At 40.6% G+C, this 17,577-nt stretch overlaps 1 protein-coding gene across 1 annotated transcript in view; it reads left to right on the top strand.

Moving 5' to 3' along the window:
• The window catches only part of LOC149840790 (MA3 DOMAIN-CONTAINING TRANSLATION REGULATORY FACTOR 1-like), a 28,794-nt gene extending 12,291 nt beyond the window's left edge, over positions 1–16,503 (top strand). The window contains exons 2-3 of the mRNA XM_090003338.1: positions 14,268–14,362; positions 14,438–16,503. Of these exons, the coding sequence (XP_089859464.1) occupies positions 14,268–14,362; positions 14,438–16,249 (1,907 nt within the window). The 3' untranslated portion in view covers positions 16,250–16,503. The remainder of the gene's footprint in view (positions 1–14,267; positions 14,363–14,437) is intronic.
• Positions 16,504–17,577: the final 1,074 nt, after the last annotated feature.

Genomic DNA, 17,577 nt, shown 5'->3' with positions numbered 1-17,577 from the left:
TAGCTTCCAACTCTCGTAAGCAATCGGATGTCCCTCCTGTATGATAACTCCGTCAATGGCAAAGTTTGAAGCATAAGCATCTGTGTGGACTTCAAAAGGTCTTGAGTGGTTCGGCAATCGCAACACTGGTTCCCTTACCAAGGCCTTCTTCAAGCCATCGAAGGCATCTTGACCGGTTCTTGTCCAGAGCTATACCCAATTCTTCTTTAGCAAATCCGTGAGGGGCACAACAATGAGGGGGTAGCCTTTGATGGACCACCGATAGTAGTTTGCCAAGCCAAGGAATGACCGTAACTCTGACACTTTGGTTGGCGGACTCCATTCTTGAATGACTCTTATCTTCTATCCTTCCATGCACAGCAAACCAAGCCTCACGATGTGGCCAAAGAAGCCGATCTCCTCCCGTCCGAAAAGACACTTCTCTCGTTTAATACAAAGGTCACTCTTCTTCATCACCTGAAACATTGTTCGCAAGTGCCCGACATGTTCTTCTATGCTGTTGCTATAGATCACGATGTTATCAAGATAAACTACCACGAACTTGTCTAAGGGTAGAAAATCTTGTTCATCAATGTCGTGAATGTGGCCGGAGCATTAGTCAACCCGAATGACATCACCAGAAATTCATTGGCGCCATATCGAGTAACACACGTTGTCTTTGGCTCATTACCGTCAGCAATCCTCACTTGCCAGTAACCTGATCGCAAATCTAGCTTCGAAAAGACACGAGCACTGCCTAACTGGTCGAATAAGTCTGCACGATAATCCACACACAACCTTTTGGAACCATCATGTTTCACTTGAAAGAGCACAGGGGTGCCAAAGGGTACTTTTGAAGGACGAACGATGCCTGCATCTAACATCTCGTCCAGCTACCTGCGCAACTCCTTCAATTCAGCCGACCTTATGCGATAAGGGACCATGGTAGGGGGCTTTGCTCCCGGGGTCAACTCTATCTTGTGGTCGACCTCGCATCTCGGCGGCAGACGCTTCGGCAGTTCCGAGGGAATCACTCCTCGAAACTTTGCCAACAGTGGGGGCAAGGGTCGGCGACACTGTTGCTTCTACCTTCCCTTCTTCGGTGCGCACGACCACTAGGAATGTTTGCTCTCTCCGCTTGACACCCTTCTTCAATTGCATGGCAGATAGCATTGAAGACTTACCTTCAACAGTAAGACACTGCACCGTGTGTAAAGAGTTTTGCCCCCTGATCATCAACGAGTTAAACTTCGACAACATCATTACATTCTGGCTACGAAGAAACTCCATGCTCAAAATCATTCAAAAATCGTCCAGGGTTACCACTGAGAAGTTGGTTTTGCTGACCCAACTCCCAATTTGGATAGCCACATACCTTGCTTCACCAAGGATGGGTTTGGCCTCAGAGTTCACCGTCTTGATGGTCCTTTGCTTTGACCCGGGCTTCAAGCTCAACCGCTCTGCCTTTTTCCGCGAGACGAAGTTATGCGTGGCCTCAGAGTATATCATTGTCGTAGTAAACTTTTCATTTGCAATGACTTCTAGATACATGAGTTCTTTGCTAACCGGTATGCTTTCGTCTGCGCAACTTCTTACTACGTTAATCGACTGCATGACTCACATCCTTTGTTGCATGACGTCGGTGTTGCTACTTTCTGCCTGTACTGCATTGGCATGTCCGTCGTCTTTCACGAGGCGCTTTGGACATTGCCTTGCGATATGCCTATCGCCACAAAACCAACAAGCCACAACCCGCCCTTTGTTGTCGTTGTTGTACTTCTTGTAATTCTGCTTCTTGTCGAAGTGGTGTTGGGTCGACGCCTCACCCTTGTTGTCACGTCGATCCTCCTTCTTGCCTCCATGGTCCGGCTTCTTCCCCGCCTTTATTGATGAAGTGAAGGTCTTGCGCTGAGTATCCACTAGGGGTTCGACTATCACATACGCATCTTCCAAAGTCTCGGGGTTGCTCCTTTCTACTTCATACTGTGCCCACGGCTGTAGTCCCACATTAAATCAATTGAGTCTGTCTTCATCTGGCATATTGGGTACGTCCAGCATGAACTTCTGGAACGTCCTGATGTAGTCTATTAAGGCTCTAGTGTGCTTCAATTCTGACACCATCTGATAAGCTTGTCGCTGTCCATTTCGCGGCATAAAGTAGTTTTGTAGTTTCATTTTGAAGGCTTCAAAGGTATTAATTAGGCAATGCCTTTTTTCCTTATCGCTACATTTTCGTCTCCACCAGGCTATAACATATTTGCCGAGCAGAGCTGTTGCAACCTTTACCTGAGGTCCTCGACCTATACGTTCTGAATATCCAGGTAGTCTTCCATCTGAAACAAAAAGTTCTTTATGACCTTGCTATCTCTTAAACCATTGAACTTCGCTGGCCTCGACACATCTATCTTTGATGGCCTATCGCCATTTCTGCCATTTAGGGTCACTGTTCGCTGCAAAGTGTCGTTCTTCAACTGAAGCTCCCCTACTTTAGTCTGCAGGGTGGTCACTATCGTATTCAACGAAGTAACCTGTCTCATCAGCAAGTTCACCTGCTCTCGCAGGCTATTCATTTCGTCATCCAGTCCTCCAAATGACTCAAATACGCGTGAAATCGCTTTCTCATGCGAAGTCACATAAGCCACTGGTCTATTGACAGTCTCAACCATCTGCTTATGGCCTCCGAGCTTAACCCATTTCCTCGGCTTCGGCAACTGCCTTACCTTTGGTGCTACATAAGTTGTATTGAGGCACCACGATGTCTTGCTCACAAATCATGGCCTGTCGGCGCATTTCTCGATACCGACTCTGGAGTTCCTTCCTGATGCAGGGCAGGATGGACCTAGACCCATACTGCATGACCCGTGATTCGGATCCAGATGAGGCTTTTAAAAAGCCTCATCTAGGGTTGCGTGGATGAGGACATACTTTTGAAGAATAGCCGCAGCCTTTCTTTTTGCTCAGCATTGTTCTTTTTTTCCCCAGTGGTTCTTTCATTTGCTTAATACTGTTCAGAGTTTTGTCTTTTAGTCTTCTTTAATATTCAGCATATGGTTCATTTGACATTTGATTACAAATAAAATCAACCTCAATGTAGTGGGCATTGCTATTCCTTTTATTGTTCTGTGCACAACTGTGTGGGTCGTGTTTCTTTCCCAGCAGCCATCAAGAGCTCGTGATGGCTGCATCATCAAAGAGTCGTGCCTTTATCGCCACCAACAAGGATCGTCAAGGAACGAGGAAGCCAACACCCCACTGCATCACTTCCCCAGCTCGAGAATGTGCTCTGTTACCACTTGTCATGAACCTATTTTTTCAATAGGCTAGTGCGGCGCGACGGTCCTTTCTTACCGTCGCAAGCCTTTCTGGTCGCTTGCTTGCCACTACATAAGCTTAGATTATAGAGAGTGCAAGAGAGCGAAAGAGAAGAGAGGCGAGAAATTGCAATCACTTGAAAGTAATCACAACGAGGGTGAACAAAAGAAAGCTCGACACATTTGCATTCATTCACAATTTTGCCCGCAGGCGCATTACAGTTCAAATCTACGGGCTAACCCTTCTGGGTATTGATCAACCTGAACCAAAGTGCAAGGGTGGCCCGAAGAAAGTTACAAGTGACTCAACACTTACATCAAGACTCAACCAAAGCAAAACAGAGTCTAGAGACAACTATACAAAGTAAGTCATAGGGGAACAACACTAATGTCTTGAAAAAAACAAAGTACATTTTGTAGCAACAAAGGCTGACATGGTGGGCAAAGATGGGATTCATCCGGAGCACTTCCATATGTAAGCTAGGTCTACATTCACCTAGTTGATGATGATATTTTTATCTTATTGCTAATGCGATTAATATTGGCTGAGTTTTGATGGTCATCAGAAGATGTATTATGATAGAATAAAAGTTGGGTAAAACTGAAAAAGTCTGCTTTCATGTCTCCTAACATGATTGAAGACCAATTGGTAACATTCTTGGGGTTGGGGTTTATGGACAACTTCATTTTGGACTCTCTTTTTGAAGGATAGTCAAAGGGTTGTACAAGGATTGTTGCCTTGCTTGGAAGGTTAAACTAATCAGATCCATTTCCACTGCCAAGCTGTATCATTGATGTAAAAAATATTACTAGTGTAAGGAAATGATGATCTTCCTTGAAAGAACAAACGCTTGCACTATGTGTCTATCAAAAACACTTTAATCATAACCTACAAAAGGGCATAAATGAGAACTCAAAAGAAAAATAATAAACTTTATTTCATTCACATAAAATGCTTAAGAAGAAGCATAATACAAATGAGAGGGGAGTTACCCCTTATTTATATACATTGAGAGAGGGAGAGAGAGGACCTTTTAGAGGACTCAAGAGAGTCGTTGGAGCTAGTCCACCGGCCCTATTCATAGCCGTTGGACTAAGCTCCAACGGCTATTCAAAACCAGTCAAATCTTTGACTAGTTTTGAGTCTAGTTCAATATGAGCTTGACAATGCTAAAATACAAAAAATAAAGAGAAGATAAAGAGAAAGAAACAACAACAACAACAACTACGCCTTCATCCCAAAACAATTGGGGTCGGCGATATGAACCAACAAAGAAAATCATTATGGGTCTTCCACATGAATCCTTCTCCTCCATTCATTTCTATCCAATGCCATGTCCTCGGTGAGGTTCAAAGCATTCATATCCTTTCTTATCACCTCCATCCATGTCTTCCTAGGCCTACCCTGACCTCTTTTAACTAATATATTTTCCCATTTCTCCATCCTTCTAACTGGAGCATCATTAGGCCTTCGTCGAATATGTCCAAACCACCGTAAACGATTCTCTCTCATCTTATTTTCAATGGGTGCAACGCCTACCTTCTTACGTATCTCCTCGTTCCGAATCTTATCTTTTATTGTATTTCCACACATTCATCTCAGCATACGCATCTTAGCTACACTCATTTTTTGAATATGATGTCTCTTGACAACCCAACATTCCGTACTATATAGTAAAGCGGGCCTAATAGTCGTCCTATAAAACTTTCCCTTCAACCGCAATGGCATTCTACAATCGCACAACACTCCAGTTGCACTCTTCCATTTCATCCACCCAACCTTTATCCTATGATTTACATCTCCATCAATTTCTCCATACTTTTGAATGATAGATCCCAAATATTTGAAAGAATCATCCACCGGTATTTCGTGCTCACCAAGCTTCACTACACTCCCATCACTACTTCGTTGCTTACTAAATCGACATTCCATGTATTCTGTCTTACTCTTACTCAACTTAAAACCTCTTGCTTCCAATGTCTGTCTCCATAATTCTAACTTAGCATTAACCCCAACTCTAGACTCATCAATCAAAACAATATCATCAGCAAACAACATACACCACGACACATTTTCTTGAATTGATCTCGTAAGCTCATCCATCACTATAGCAAATAGGAAAGGGCTTAAAGCAGATCCTTGATGTAACCCAACCGTTATAGGAAAATTGGTTGTCACCCCTCCACAAGTGCGGACATTGGTTACTACTCCTTCATACATATCTTTAATTATACTAATGTACTTGAGAGAAACACCTTTCTTCATCATTATCCACCAGAGAACGTCCCTAGGTACTCTATCGTAAGCCTTCTCCAAATCAATAAAAACCATATGCAAATCTTTGTTCCTCTCTCTATTTCTCTCAATAAGTTGTCTAAGAAGATGTATAGCTTTCATAGTTGATCTTCCAGGCATAAAACCAAATTGATTCTCCGATATCATGACAATCTTCCTCAACCTAGACTCAATCACCCTCTCCCAAAGTTTCATAGTATGACTCATGAGTTTTATACCACGATAGTTTGTGCAATCTTGTATATCACCTTTATTCTTATATAGAGACACCAAAGTACTCTTCCTCCACTCATTAGGCATCTTATTTGTCCGCCAAATCTTGTTAAAAAGATTTGTCAACCATTCTAAACCTTTCTCTCCCAAGCATTTTCAAGCCTCGATAGGTATACCATCTGGGCCAACTGCCCTTCTTGATTTCATTTTCTTCAAAGCCTTTGCAATTTCTTTCTTTTGAATCTTGCTCATGAAGTCACGATTCATCTCATGAAAAGGAATTGAAAAGTCTCCAAGATCCTGAGCATGACTTTCATTAAATAGCTTATCAAAATAATCTTTCCATCTTTCCTTAATCTCCTCATCTTTGACTAAAACCCTTTGCGTTTCATCTTTGATATATCTAACCATACCCAGATCCCTCGATTTCCTATCTCTCATCTTTGCAAGCCTATAAATATCCTTCTCACCCTCTTTGGTATCCAACTTGTCATAAACCTCCTTATATACCTTATCCCTCGCGTTCCGAACTACTTTTTTAGCTTCCTTCTTTGCTATCATATACTTCTCCAAATTCTCATTATCACGATTTTTACTTAGATTTCTATAACACTCTCTTTTAACCTTAATAGCTAATTTGACATCCTCGTTCCACCACGATGTATCCTTACCTAGCGGTGCATCGCCTTTAGACTCACCCAATACCTCCTTAGCCACCTTTCTCATGCCACCCGCTATCTTATTCAACATAGATTCTGAATCCTCCTCGAGACACCAATATATAAAGAGAAAGAAAATAAAGAAAAATAAATAATATATAAATTATTATATATTAAAATATATAATTATATTTATGTGTATATACACTTTTTAACAACTAGCATATAGCATTTCTTTTCCAAACTTAGTTGCAGGAGTATTTGGCTGATTGCATTTGTATTCTTATCCCTATGTCCAAGCCCTTAAGAAGTAGGTCTTCCTTTGCTAAACTAATCAGGTCAATTTTCATTGCCAACCTATATCATTAATGTCAACTTACTGGCAGGAGTATTTGGCTGATTGCGTTTGTGTTCTTACCTCTATGGCTAAGCCCTCTTTCTGTTAAGAAGTGGGTCTTCCTTTGCCAATGGAACTGTCTTTTTAGAGACAATTGGTTGTTTTTCATGAAGACGTTAGTAACTCTGTCACCGCTATCGCTGATATTTTGAATGTATTGTGATATTATCTACAATTTCAAGTTTGTCGATAATATTGAGAATATATTACGATATTTTCAAAATATTGGTAAATAAAAAATATCATAATATTTTTGAGTTTTTTTTTATTTTTTTTTTAAGTTTGCATTTCCTATTTTTGTTTCTTTTATATTTTAAAACCATTAAAACATGTTTCTGTATATTTTTGAAAGAAAAATAATACAAAATTTATTATTTTTTTAGATTTTTTGTTGTTATTTATATTTTTTCCAAATTTTTAAACTCCCGAGATATTTTCGAGATTTATCAATTTTTGAAAATCTCTCTGAGAAATACCCTCGCCGAGAAATTACCTTTAACTATGGTTAGTAGGTTGCAGTTTTTGCTCTTCCAAACTAATTTGTTGTATTTTTCTTGTGGAGGCTTCCTAGAAGTCTCATCTTTATTTGATAAACTATACATATCTATCAATAAGAACATAAGAATATCATTCACCTCATGGAGGTGTTGCTGAGATCCAATGTCTCTGTAGGCGTTATGTTGAACCTTAGTTGTTATAGGTGTTAGGCGGAGCCTAGGTGGTGAGCCCCTAAAAAGGCTTAGTAGGCGGGGCCTAGGCGGTACCCAAAATTAAAAAAAATTAAAAAAAACATAAAAAACATCAAAACCATAATAAGAAACATATATACAACATAAAATTAATCAATAATAAGCGATAGACAAATAATGTCGTTGAACACTGTAAAACAATTATATTACATAACCTTAACCTGCTCAAACAAATTAAGAATAAATTAACAATTGAATAAACAAACTATACAACTAACAATGTGAATGAACAATACACAAAAAATAAAATAATGTATACAAAAAAATTAACAACATTAGACATAATACAAACAATAGACAAATAATGTCTTCTTCTCAACAATAGACATAATACAGGCAATAGACAAATAATGTCTTCTTCTTCTTATTCTTCTCAACAATAAACATAATACAAGCAATAGGCAAATAACATGTCTTCTCTTTCTTCTTCTCCTCTTCGAAGAAGAAAACAAATGATATGTCTTAAAAAAAAAGAAAAATCTTCAAAAAAAAAAAAAAAGCTTAGGTAGTGACAGTCTAGGCGGCAATATAGGGCCCCGCCACACAGACCTAGTTGCCCAGGCGGTGGGGCTGCGCTTAGGCGCCACCTTTGACAACTAAGTGATGAATCCATCCTTGTGCAAATGGTTATTACCTGCATCTTGTTGACTGAGACAGACTAGGCATACATATTTTAGGTATACAGGTGCAGAAACATCTGCATGCCAAGCAAAGTGATTTGATTTACATGTCCAGTTTCCTTGATTCTCATAGTTGTCTTTGATATCTTATTTCTTCTTGAAATGTGACGGTTCTGCATTCTCTCCCTAACGGTTTCACTGTTTGCTAGAGAAGTAGAGAACAAAGTGCAGATTTTGGACATTAAAAGGCAAGTTGTTCATGATTCAAGATCATGCACAACTTGAGGGAGGGTGAAAAGAAGTGTTTTCTCTGGTTACGGGTCATGGATCTGAAGATCCAGACCTGTGACACCCACTTCCTCATTAATGGCATTATGTAATATTGATTATTGTAAAAAGGGTATTCTAGTACCCTAATTTTGTTTGTAATATGATGTTAACATAAAGTAATACACAACAACCGACCCATGTACAGCAGGGTATCGGTTTTCCCCAAACCTCTCTCTCCCTTCCTCTACCTCTCTCTGTTTTGCAGCTCCAACGTGGAACGGACTGGAGGTTGCAAAACTAACATGGTATCAGAGCCACGCTTCAGCTGAAACTGAGATCGATTCAAAAGACACGTCTGAAGATCCTTTTCTCCTCTATTTCCTCTTCCAAAGTCTGAAAATCAATAAAAAACAAAAGGTACGACTGTTCTTGTTTTCTTTTCTTTTTGGATTCACGACTGACCTAGTCAGTTTCATTCCAAAGTCTGAAGATCCTACACCTGTTTCCTATTTCTTTCTGGAATCACGACTGACCCAGTCAGTCTCAGCCTGTTTCTCGCCTCTTTCTGGGTTCACGATTGACCCCGACAACTGAGATTTCTTTTTTGGTTTCTGGGAATCACGACTGACCCAACTAATTCTGCTCTCCTTGGATTCACGTCTTATTCACCCCTTCTTTTCTCACCCAGCCAACTTTGGATTCACGTCTTATTCATCCTCTTCTTTTCTCAATTTTTCTTCCTACAGTTTCCTTTTCTCCTACGTTGGTGGTGGCCGAACCTTGGTTTCGCCACTGTTTATTTTTATCTCTTGAGTGCTTCAGCCCAGATTCCCTCATTCAGCCATTAACAAGCCGACATTAGGAATACATATGCACATTTTTTTTTGGATTTTCATATCCGATATTCCATTTCATATACAAATCAGAAATCTGATTGTCTTTAAATTTCTGTTTCGTATCAGCAATCTGAATTAGTTCCTGCAAAAAAAAAAGGAAAAATTACAGAACTGCAGGTGTAAGCAGATTGTGCTGAATACATTCTTCATTCTGTGAAACATGAATTCTCTTCCTAACCAGTTAGTTCTTTCTTCAAGTTTCCTCAGCCAACTTGTGTTTGAAAAATTAAATAATGGTAATTTCTTGACTTGGAAGAGGCAAATCATACCTTTAATTAGGAGTCAGGATCTTTCTGGACATCTGGATGGATCCATTCCAGTTCCTCCTGAGTTCATATCACAAGAAGAAAGGGACAACAAAGGGGAATCTACTACCGTATATGTTAGAAATCCTGAATTTGTGGCTTGGATGAAAAGAGACCAAGCGCTTGTTGCTTATATTACATCAACACTCTCACAAGAGGTTCTTGTAGCCATTCCAGATGACTGCACTGCCATGCAACTTTGGAACAGACTTGTTCAGACATACTCACAAGTTTCTCAGGCCAGGATTATGTTTCTTAAAAGAGAATTTCAAATGTTAAGAAAGGAGTCCATGACCATCATGGAATATTTGAACAAAATGAAGGTCATCACAGATCAGTTAGCAGTTGTTGGAAGTACAGTTTCTGATAAAGATTTGGTACAACAAACCCTCAGTGGATTGGGACACGACTATCATATGATTGTCACTTCTCTGTTATGTTTACCTGAGCTGCCCAATTTTGAAGATCTACGTGCAAAATTGTTACAATATGAGATGAATCTAAAGGGATTTTCTGAAGAATCATCTATGCATACTGGGGCACAAGAAGTTCTTGCTACAGGGGTTACTTATGCACGAGGACGAGGAAACTATGATATCAAGGGAAAAGGAGCACAAGGTAGAAGTGGTCATGGAGGTCGTGGATTATTGCCTACCCCCAACTCATATACCAACCCACAAAGACAGAGGCCAATTCCTACTTGCTTTCTGTGTAATAAAAGGGGGCATATCAAAGCTAACTGCTGGTTCAATCCCCTAAATAAAGGAAAATCAACACAAACTGAAGCAAAAAGAGGCACAGACAATACAAGGACCAGCGGAGAAGTAAAAGAGTTGTTATTGTCGGCCTTAGCAAAATTGAATCTGAAACAGAATGAACAAGGCACTTGGTACGTGGATTCTGGCGCAGCGACTCATGTTACTGGTGATGCAGGTAAGCTCCTAAAACTTGTTCCTTACATTGGTAGAAGTAGTATAGTTACTGGAGATGGATCACACCACTCTGTTTCGCATATTGGAAACTCCATCATACCCTTACCTGAATCTTCCATCAATCTTTCAAATGTTCTTTATGCCCCTAATATCAAGAAAAACATTGTTTCAGTTTCTAAACTTGTTGATGATATCAAAGCCTCAGTTGAATTTACTCCTTCTTCTGTTCTTGTTAAGGATCTCTGCACGAAGGAGACGTTCGCTAGAGGGAAACAACAAGGCAATATGTATGTTTTTCAAGAAGATCCTTCAGCACATATTCGCTCTGCAGACCCAAACTTGAAGCTCCAATCACCATTGTCTTCTGAAAATCCTACCTGCGTTTTTAGTGTCTCTGAAATCAATAAGCCAAATCTTTGGCATGGTCGTCTAGGTCACTACAGCAATAATTTCATTGAGAAGCTTGTTTCAAGTAACCTCATTCCCAAGTCAAGTTTAGGAATAAATGTAAATGACAACAAATGTTCTAGTTGTCTCTTATGTAAGAGTCATGTTTTACCATTTCATTCTATCAATAAAAGAGCTTCAAGACCTTTTGAGACTATTTGTTCTGATGTTTGGGGGCCTGCTCCAGTTGCTTCTATGTCTGGAACTAGATACTATCTTTTATTTGTTGACAGTTATTCTCGCTATTCCTGGATATTTTTCATGAAACATAAATCTGAGACTTTCAAGTTGTTCCGTAACTTTCATTCCTTTGTCAGAAACCAATTTTCTGAAAACATCCTAAGTTTCCAATGTGACGGAGGAGGTGAATTCTCTTCCATTGACTTTACTAACTTTCTTCAAAGTAATGGGATAAGGAAAAAGGTGTCTTGCCCGCACACACCTCAGCAGAATGTGATTGCTGAAAGAAAGCATTGCCATATTGTTGAGAGTGCGATGAGCATGATGCATGATAGTAATCTTCCGATCACTTTATGGACAGAGGCTTTTCATTCTGCAGTTCATGTGATAAATCGATTGCCCATGACTATTTTGGAAAACAAGTCTCCTTACTTGTCTCTTTTTGGTATTCACCCCAACTACTATGATTTGCATGTGTTTGGCTGATTATGCTATGTTCATGTTGACAGTTAAAAGAGACATAAGTTTCAGGACAAGGCTTTGAAGTGCAGGTTTGTGGGTTATGCCGATGACTATAAAGGGTACAGATGCTATGATCCGGTGAGCAAGCACATCAAAATATCAAGAAATGTCATCTTTGATGAATTGAATTTTGATTGTCAATGTAATAGTTCTTCAGAATCAAAACATGAAGTTCAGGCTTACTATCCTTGGTTGAACTATAAACTTCTCACAGGAGCTAGTGATGCTTGCTCAAATTGCACTCAAAAGGATAAGATACCTGTGTCTACTGATGGGATGATTGATCATGAAAATACAGACTCAACTTTGAATCCAGGAAGATATAGAGGCTTTGTCTATACTCGACGAGAAAGAGAGTCACCCACTATAGTTGATTCAGACATGGACACATCCTCAACATCCAACATTGTTGATACTAGAAGATCCACACGTCCTCGCCATCCAATTGAAAGGTGGGTCAATTATGAAAATTTCTCATTAGATTTTCAACTCTTTCTAACAGCCTTGAATAAATAAGATGAACCCACAACGTTCTCTCAAGCATCAAATTCCAGAAGATGGATTGAAGCTATGAATGAGGAGATGGAAGCTCTACATGAATGTGGTACGTGGGATGTTGTATCAAGACCACCTGACAAAAATGTTGTTGGTTCGAAATGGGTGTACAAAATAAAGTATAAACCAGATGGGACTATAGAGAGATACAAGGCGAGACTTGTAGCCAAAGGTTTTACACAGGAGCAAGGACAGGACTATGATGAAACCTTTAGTCCAGTGGTGAGGATGGGGACAATCCGAGTCATACTTTCTTTAGCTATTGAACACCAATGGACCATTAGCCAACTTGATGTGAAGAATGCCTTTCTTCATGGAGATTTGAGAGAAGAAGTTTACATGGAACAACCCACTGGTTACGCAGAAGGTAATCCTACAAAATATGTCTGCAGACTAAAAAGGGCGATATATGGATTGAAGCAGGCATCTCGATCTTGGTTTGACAACTTTTCTCTTGAAATACAAAAATATGGTTTTAAGAAATCTCTTCTTGACCACTCCTTATTTATATTTAAGGACCAAGACACAATTACTCTGTTGTTGATATATGTGGATGATATCATCATTACTGGCAGTTCCAATGACCACATTGAAGAAGTCAAACATCTCTTGAATCAGAAGTTCAAAATGAAGGACCTTGGCAAACTACGGTACTTTCTTGGAGTTGAAGTTGACAGTTCCTCTGAAGAAATGACTCTCACTCAACATAAGTATACTATTGATGTTCTCAATAAAGCGGGTATGAAAGACTGCAAGCCCTTAAGCACTCCTAGCGTTCTTCATCAAAGGCTTAGCTCTCAAGATGGAGATCCATTTGATAATCCCACACAGTACCGTAGCATAGTGGGTATGTTACAATACCTCACTTTTACTCGCCCTGATATAGTATACTCGGTGAATCAAGTTTCTCAGTTTATGCATGCCCCATGTGAAGGGCATATGGAAGCAGTTAAACGGATACTACGATATCTGAAGGGAACGGTTGGGGATGGTCTCATATATAAACGAAAGACAAATGGGCAAAGTGCACATGAGATCACTATTTATTCTGATGCGGACTGGGCGGGAGATCCAGATGAACGCAGATCAGTATCCGGCTATTGTGTATTTATTGGGATGAATTTGGTTTCTTGGAGTAGTAAGAAACAAAAGGCTGTTGCCAGATCCAGTACAGAGGCTGAATACAGGTCAATGGCAGCCGCCACTGCTGAGGCTACTTGGGTTAGACATCTACTGACAGAAGTAGGAGAATCGATATCTCGTTCACTTCTTTTGTGTGACAACCAGAGTGCCATTAGTATGTCTTTTAATCCAATTCATCACAGTCGTGCCAAGCATATTGAAATAGACCAGCATTTTGTGAGACAAAATGTAGAAGAGAAAGAGATTGAGCCTGAATTTGTTAGAACTACAGATCAAGTGGCGGATATATTTACAAAAGGATTGACTAAAGACAGATTTTGAACGTTAAAAGGCAAGTTGTTCATGATTCAAGATCATGCGCAACTTGAGGGAGGGTGAAAAGAAGTGTTTTCTCTGGTTACGGGTCATGGATCTGAAGCTCCAGACCCGTGACACCCACTTCCTCATTAATGGCATTATGTAATATTGATTATTGTAAAAAGGGTATTCTAGTACCCTAATTTTGTTTGTAATCTGATGTTAACATAAAGTAATACACAGCAGCCGACCCATGTACAGCAGGGTATCGGTTTTCCCCAAACCTCTCTCTCCCTTCCTCTACCTCTCTCTGTTTTGCAGCTCCAACGTGGAACGGACTGGAGGTTGCAAAACTAACACTTGTGTCGTTAATTCTTCCTTCATGGTTTCCAATTTTTTTATTCAACCCTGAATATTCTTCTACAGTGGTTTTGTTATTCTTGGTGCATATATTGACCATTCACTAATAGCTTCAAAATTAAACCAATGCTGTTAGATGGTGCTGGAGGCAAGGGAACCTGGGGCAAATTACTTGATACAGATGGCGATTCTCGCATAGATCGTAATGACCCAAACTATGATAGTGGAGAGGTTCTTTTCTCCTCTCTTACAAGTGGTTGAAAGTGATTTTTTTCCTTCCTGGTGCTCATTTGTTTTGGATTGCAGGAACCTTATCAACTAGTGGGTACTACTGTAACCATTTCATGTGATGAGTATAAGAAGTCCGTTGTTGCCATCATAGAGGAATATTTCAGCACTGGTGATGTTGAATTGGCTTCTTCAGACCTTCAAGATCTTGGATATTCAGAATACCATCATTACTTTGTTAAGAGGCTTGTTTCCATGGCAATGGACAGGCATGATAAGGAGAAGGAGATGGCGTCAGTTCTGCTCTCTGCTCTTTATGCTGATGTTATTAGCCCTGACCAGATCAGACAGGGGTTTATCATGCTTCTCGAATCAGCTGATGACTTGGCACTGGACATACTTGATGCTGTAGATGTCCTTGCCCTGTTTATTGCTCGTGCAGTGGTTGATGACATATTACCTCCTGCATTCCTTACTAAGGCTAAGAAAACATTGCTGGATTCTTCTAAAGGACTTGAAGTTATACTGACTGCAGAAAAAAGCTATTTGTCTGCACCACATCATGCAGAAATTGTGGAGAGGAGATGGGGTGGCACCACACACATTACAGTGGAGGAAGTGAAGAAAAAAATTGTGAATTTGTTGAGTGAATATATCGAGAGTGGGGATACTGTGGAAGCTTGCAGGTGTATAAGAGAGTTGGGAGTGGCATTTTTCCACCATGAAGTTGTTAAGAGGGCTCTGATTCTTGCAATGGAGAAACGAGCAGCTGAGCCACTGATATTCAATTTGTTTAAAGAAACTGCAGATGAAGGCCTTATAAGCTCTAGCCAGTTTACCAAAGGGTTTGGGCGACTTGCAGAAAGTCTTGATGATCTCTCACTTGACATTCCAGCTGCAAAAGAACTTTTTGAACAGATGATTCCAAAAGCTACAGCTGAAGGATGGCTGGATCCTGCTTCGCTGAAATCCTTAGGCATGGTTGGAGAAAAAAGAGATGACAATGATGAAGAACTGAGGCGCTTCAAGGAAGAGGCTGTTGCCATTATTCATGAATATTTTCTCTCGGATGATATTCCTGAACTTGTTCATAGTCTGGAAGATCTTGCTGCACCAAAATTTAATCCCATTTTTCTGAAGAAGCTTATTACCCTTGCAATGGACAGGAAGAACCATGATAAGGAGATGGCTTCTGTTCTTCTTTCTGCACTTCATACAGAGTTATTTTCCACTGATGACATTATTAATGGGTTTGTTTTGCTTTTGGAGTCTGCAGAAGACACTGCACTCGATGTCTTAGATGCTTCAAATGAGCTTGCTCTCTTTCTGGCTAGAGCTGTGATTGATGACATCTTGGTTCCCCTGAATTTGGATGACATCAGTGCTAAGCTTCCGCCAAATTGCAGTGGCAGTGAGACTGTACATATGGCCTGCTCTCTCATTTCAGCCCGGCATGCAGGTGAGAGACTTTTGCGCTGTTGGGGTGGTTGGACTGGATGGGCCGTGGAAGATGCCAAAGACAAGATAATAAAGCTTTTGGAGGAGTATGAAAGTGGAGGCGTAGTCGGGGAAGCTTGTCAGTGCATTCGTGATGTCGGAATGCCCTTCTTTAGTCACGAAGTTGTGAAGAAAGCCTTGGTTATGGCCATGGAGAAGAAGACCGATAGGATGTTGGATCTGCTGCAGGAGTGTTTTAGTGAAGGGTTGATCACAATCAACCAGATGACGAAGGGTTTTTCCAGGGTGGCTGATGGGTTGGATGATTTGGAGCTTGATATTCCTAATGCGGGCGAGAAATTCCGATCCTATGTTGAATTTGCAAAGAAAAACGGTTGGCTTTTAGCATCATTTGCATACCCTCCAAACCCATCTCCTGCTCCAGGTACCTGATGCCTATCCAGTTCTCATACTCAGGCTTGTAGCTGTTGGATTACTTGTAATTAACACACATCTGCCCACGGATGGCTTTTCTGCCTTCTTGCTTGTTTGATAGTACCTTTTTCCAGTGTAAAAATGGTGGTTTTGTTTCGATTCTTTTCCTTGTTTTATATAGGACACACGGTTTTTTTATTGATAGTTATCAGTCTACTGAATTGATGTCCATCTTGGAGATGCATGTTTGGTTAACGTGGGAATATGTTTTTTCATATCTTGGAATGGCGCTTGCATCACTACCCTGCAAATGTGGATGGTTGGAGGTTTGTCCCTTCTTTTTGTGTTTAGAGGTTTGCCATTATTTTCGTGTTTGGATAACCAGGGAAAAATTGTGCCCCTCACCAAGTTCAGTGCCGTAAAGCCACCTACGGCTGACCGATCGACCGGGAACTCCAAGCGACGGCGTCGGAACAGGAACGAGATGGTGAAGTGTTTGATACAACAAAACTGACTCGGACAGGGGGAGCGCAAAGCCCAAAGAACAGTATCCACCTGGATCAAGCAGGGGAGGACAGCTTGTAATGATGGCCCACAGGTACGGGGCTCTGGTACTTTCTCAGTTATTTAATTCCCAGTTACATGGGGAGGGAGAACCTACTTGGTTCCCAACTAGAACCCCCATCGGGTTTCAACCCAAGTTGTTTAATCTAACCGACCTCGGGTTCTAGATACGGGATCGGATCCGGGTCCTGCAAACCACCATGCCTTGGAGTCGCCTCCTAAATCCCTACCCAAACATGGTCAGAGTAAAGAAAATAGAGGGGCAGTCCGTCCCCTCATAGGACCCTTTAAACGAAAGGCGGGTCAAGCCAAACGCCAACTGAAAAGCCAATCTAAGTCTCAGGAACAACAGAGATCACCCACGACGAAGGAAGGCGGGCAAGCAACACAGATGGGCATATATTTTGCATATCCTCTAGACCCACATGAAAGTGGGGCAACAAAGCGAACGTCGGACCAGATAGAGGAGCCCCAGATGACCTTCAAAACCCCACATGACAATCCCTATGAAGATGGCGTCTTGGAATGTATGAGCCCGTCGCCAAATTTTAGAAACCATGCGAGCTCAGAGTATATATATATATATATATATATATATATATATATATATATATATATATATATATATATATATATATATAGCTTTTTTGCTCGAAACAAAAGTTACCAAAGTTAAAATGTACCAAATAGAGAGGGAGTTCCCGGATTATGGGGGGCCGGATGTGCAGAAGGCTGTGATAAAATTTTTCATAATAGTTAATAGGATGCGAGGGATCGACCGC

Source organism: Nuphar pumila, chromosome 4 (genome assembly GCF_984573655.1).
Source record: "Nuphar pumila chromosome 4, dmNupPumi1.hap1.1, whole genome shotgun sequence".
Lineage (NCBI taxonomy): Eukaryota > Viridiplantae > Streptophyta > Magnoliopsida > Nymphaeales > Nymphaeaceae > Nuphar > Nuphar pumila.
The sequence above is the reverse complement of the archived record's forward strand: the minus strand, read 5'-3'. Positions and strand labels throughout refer to the sequence as shown.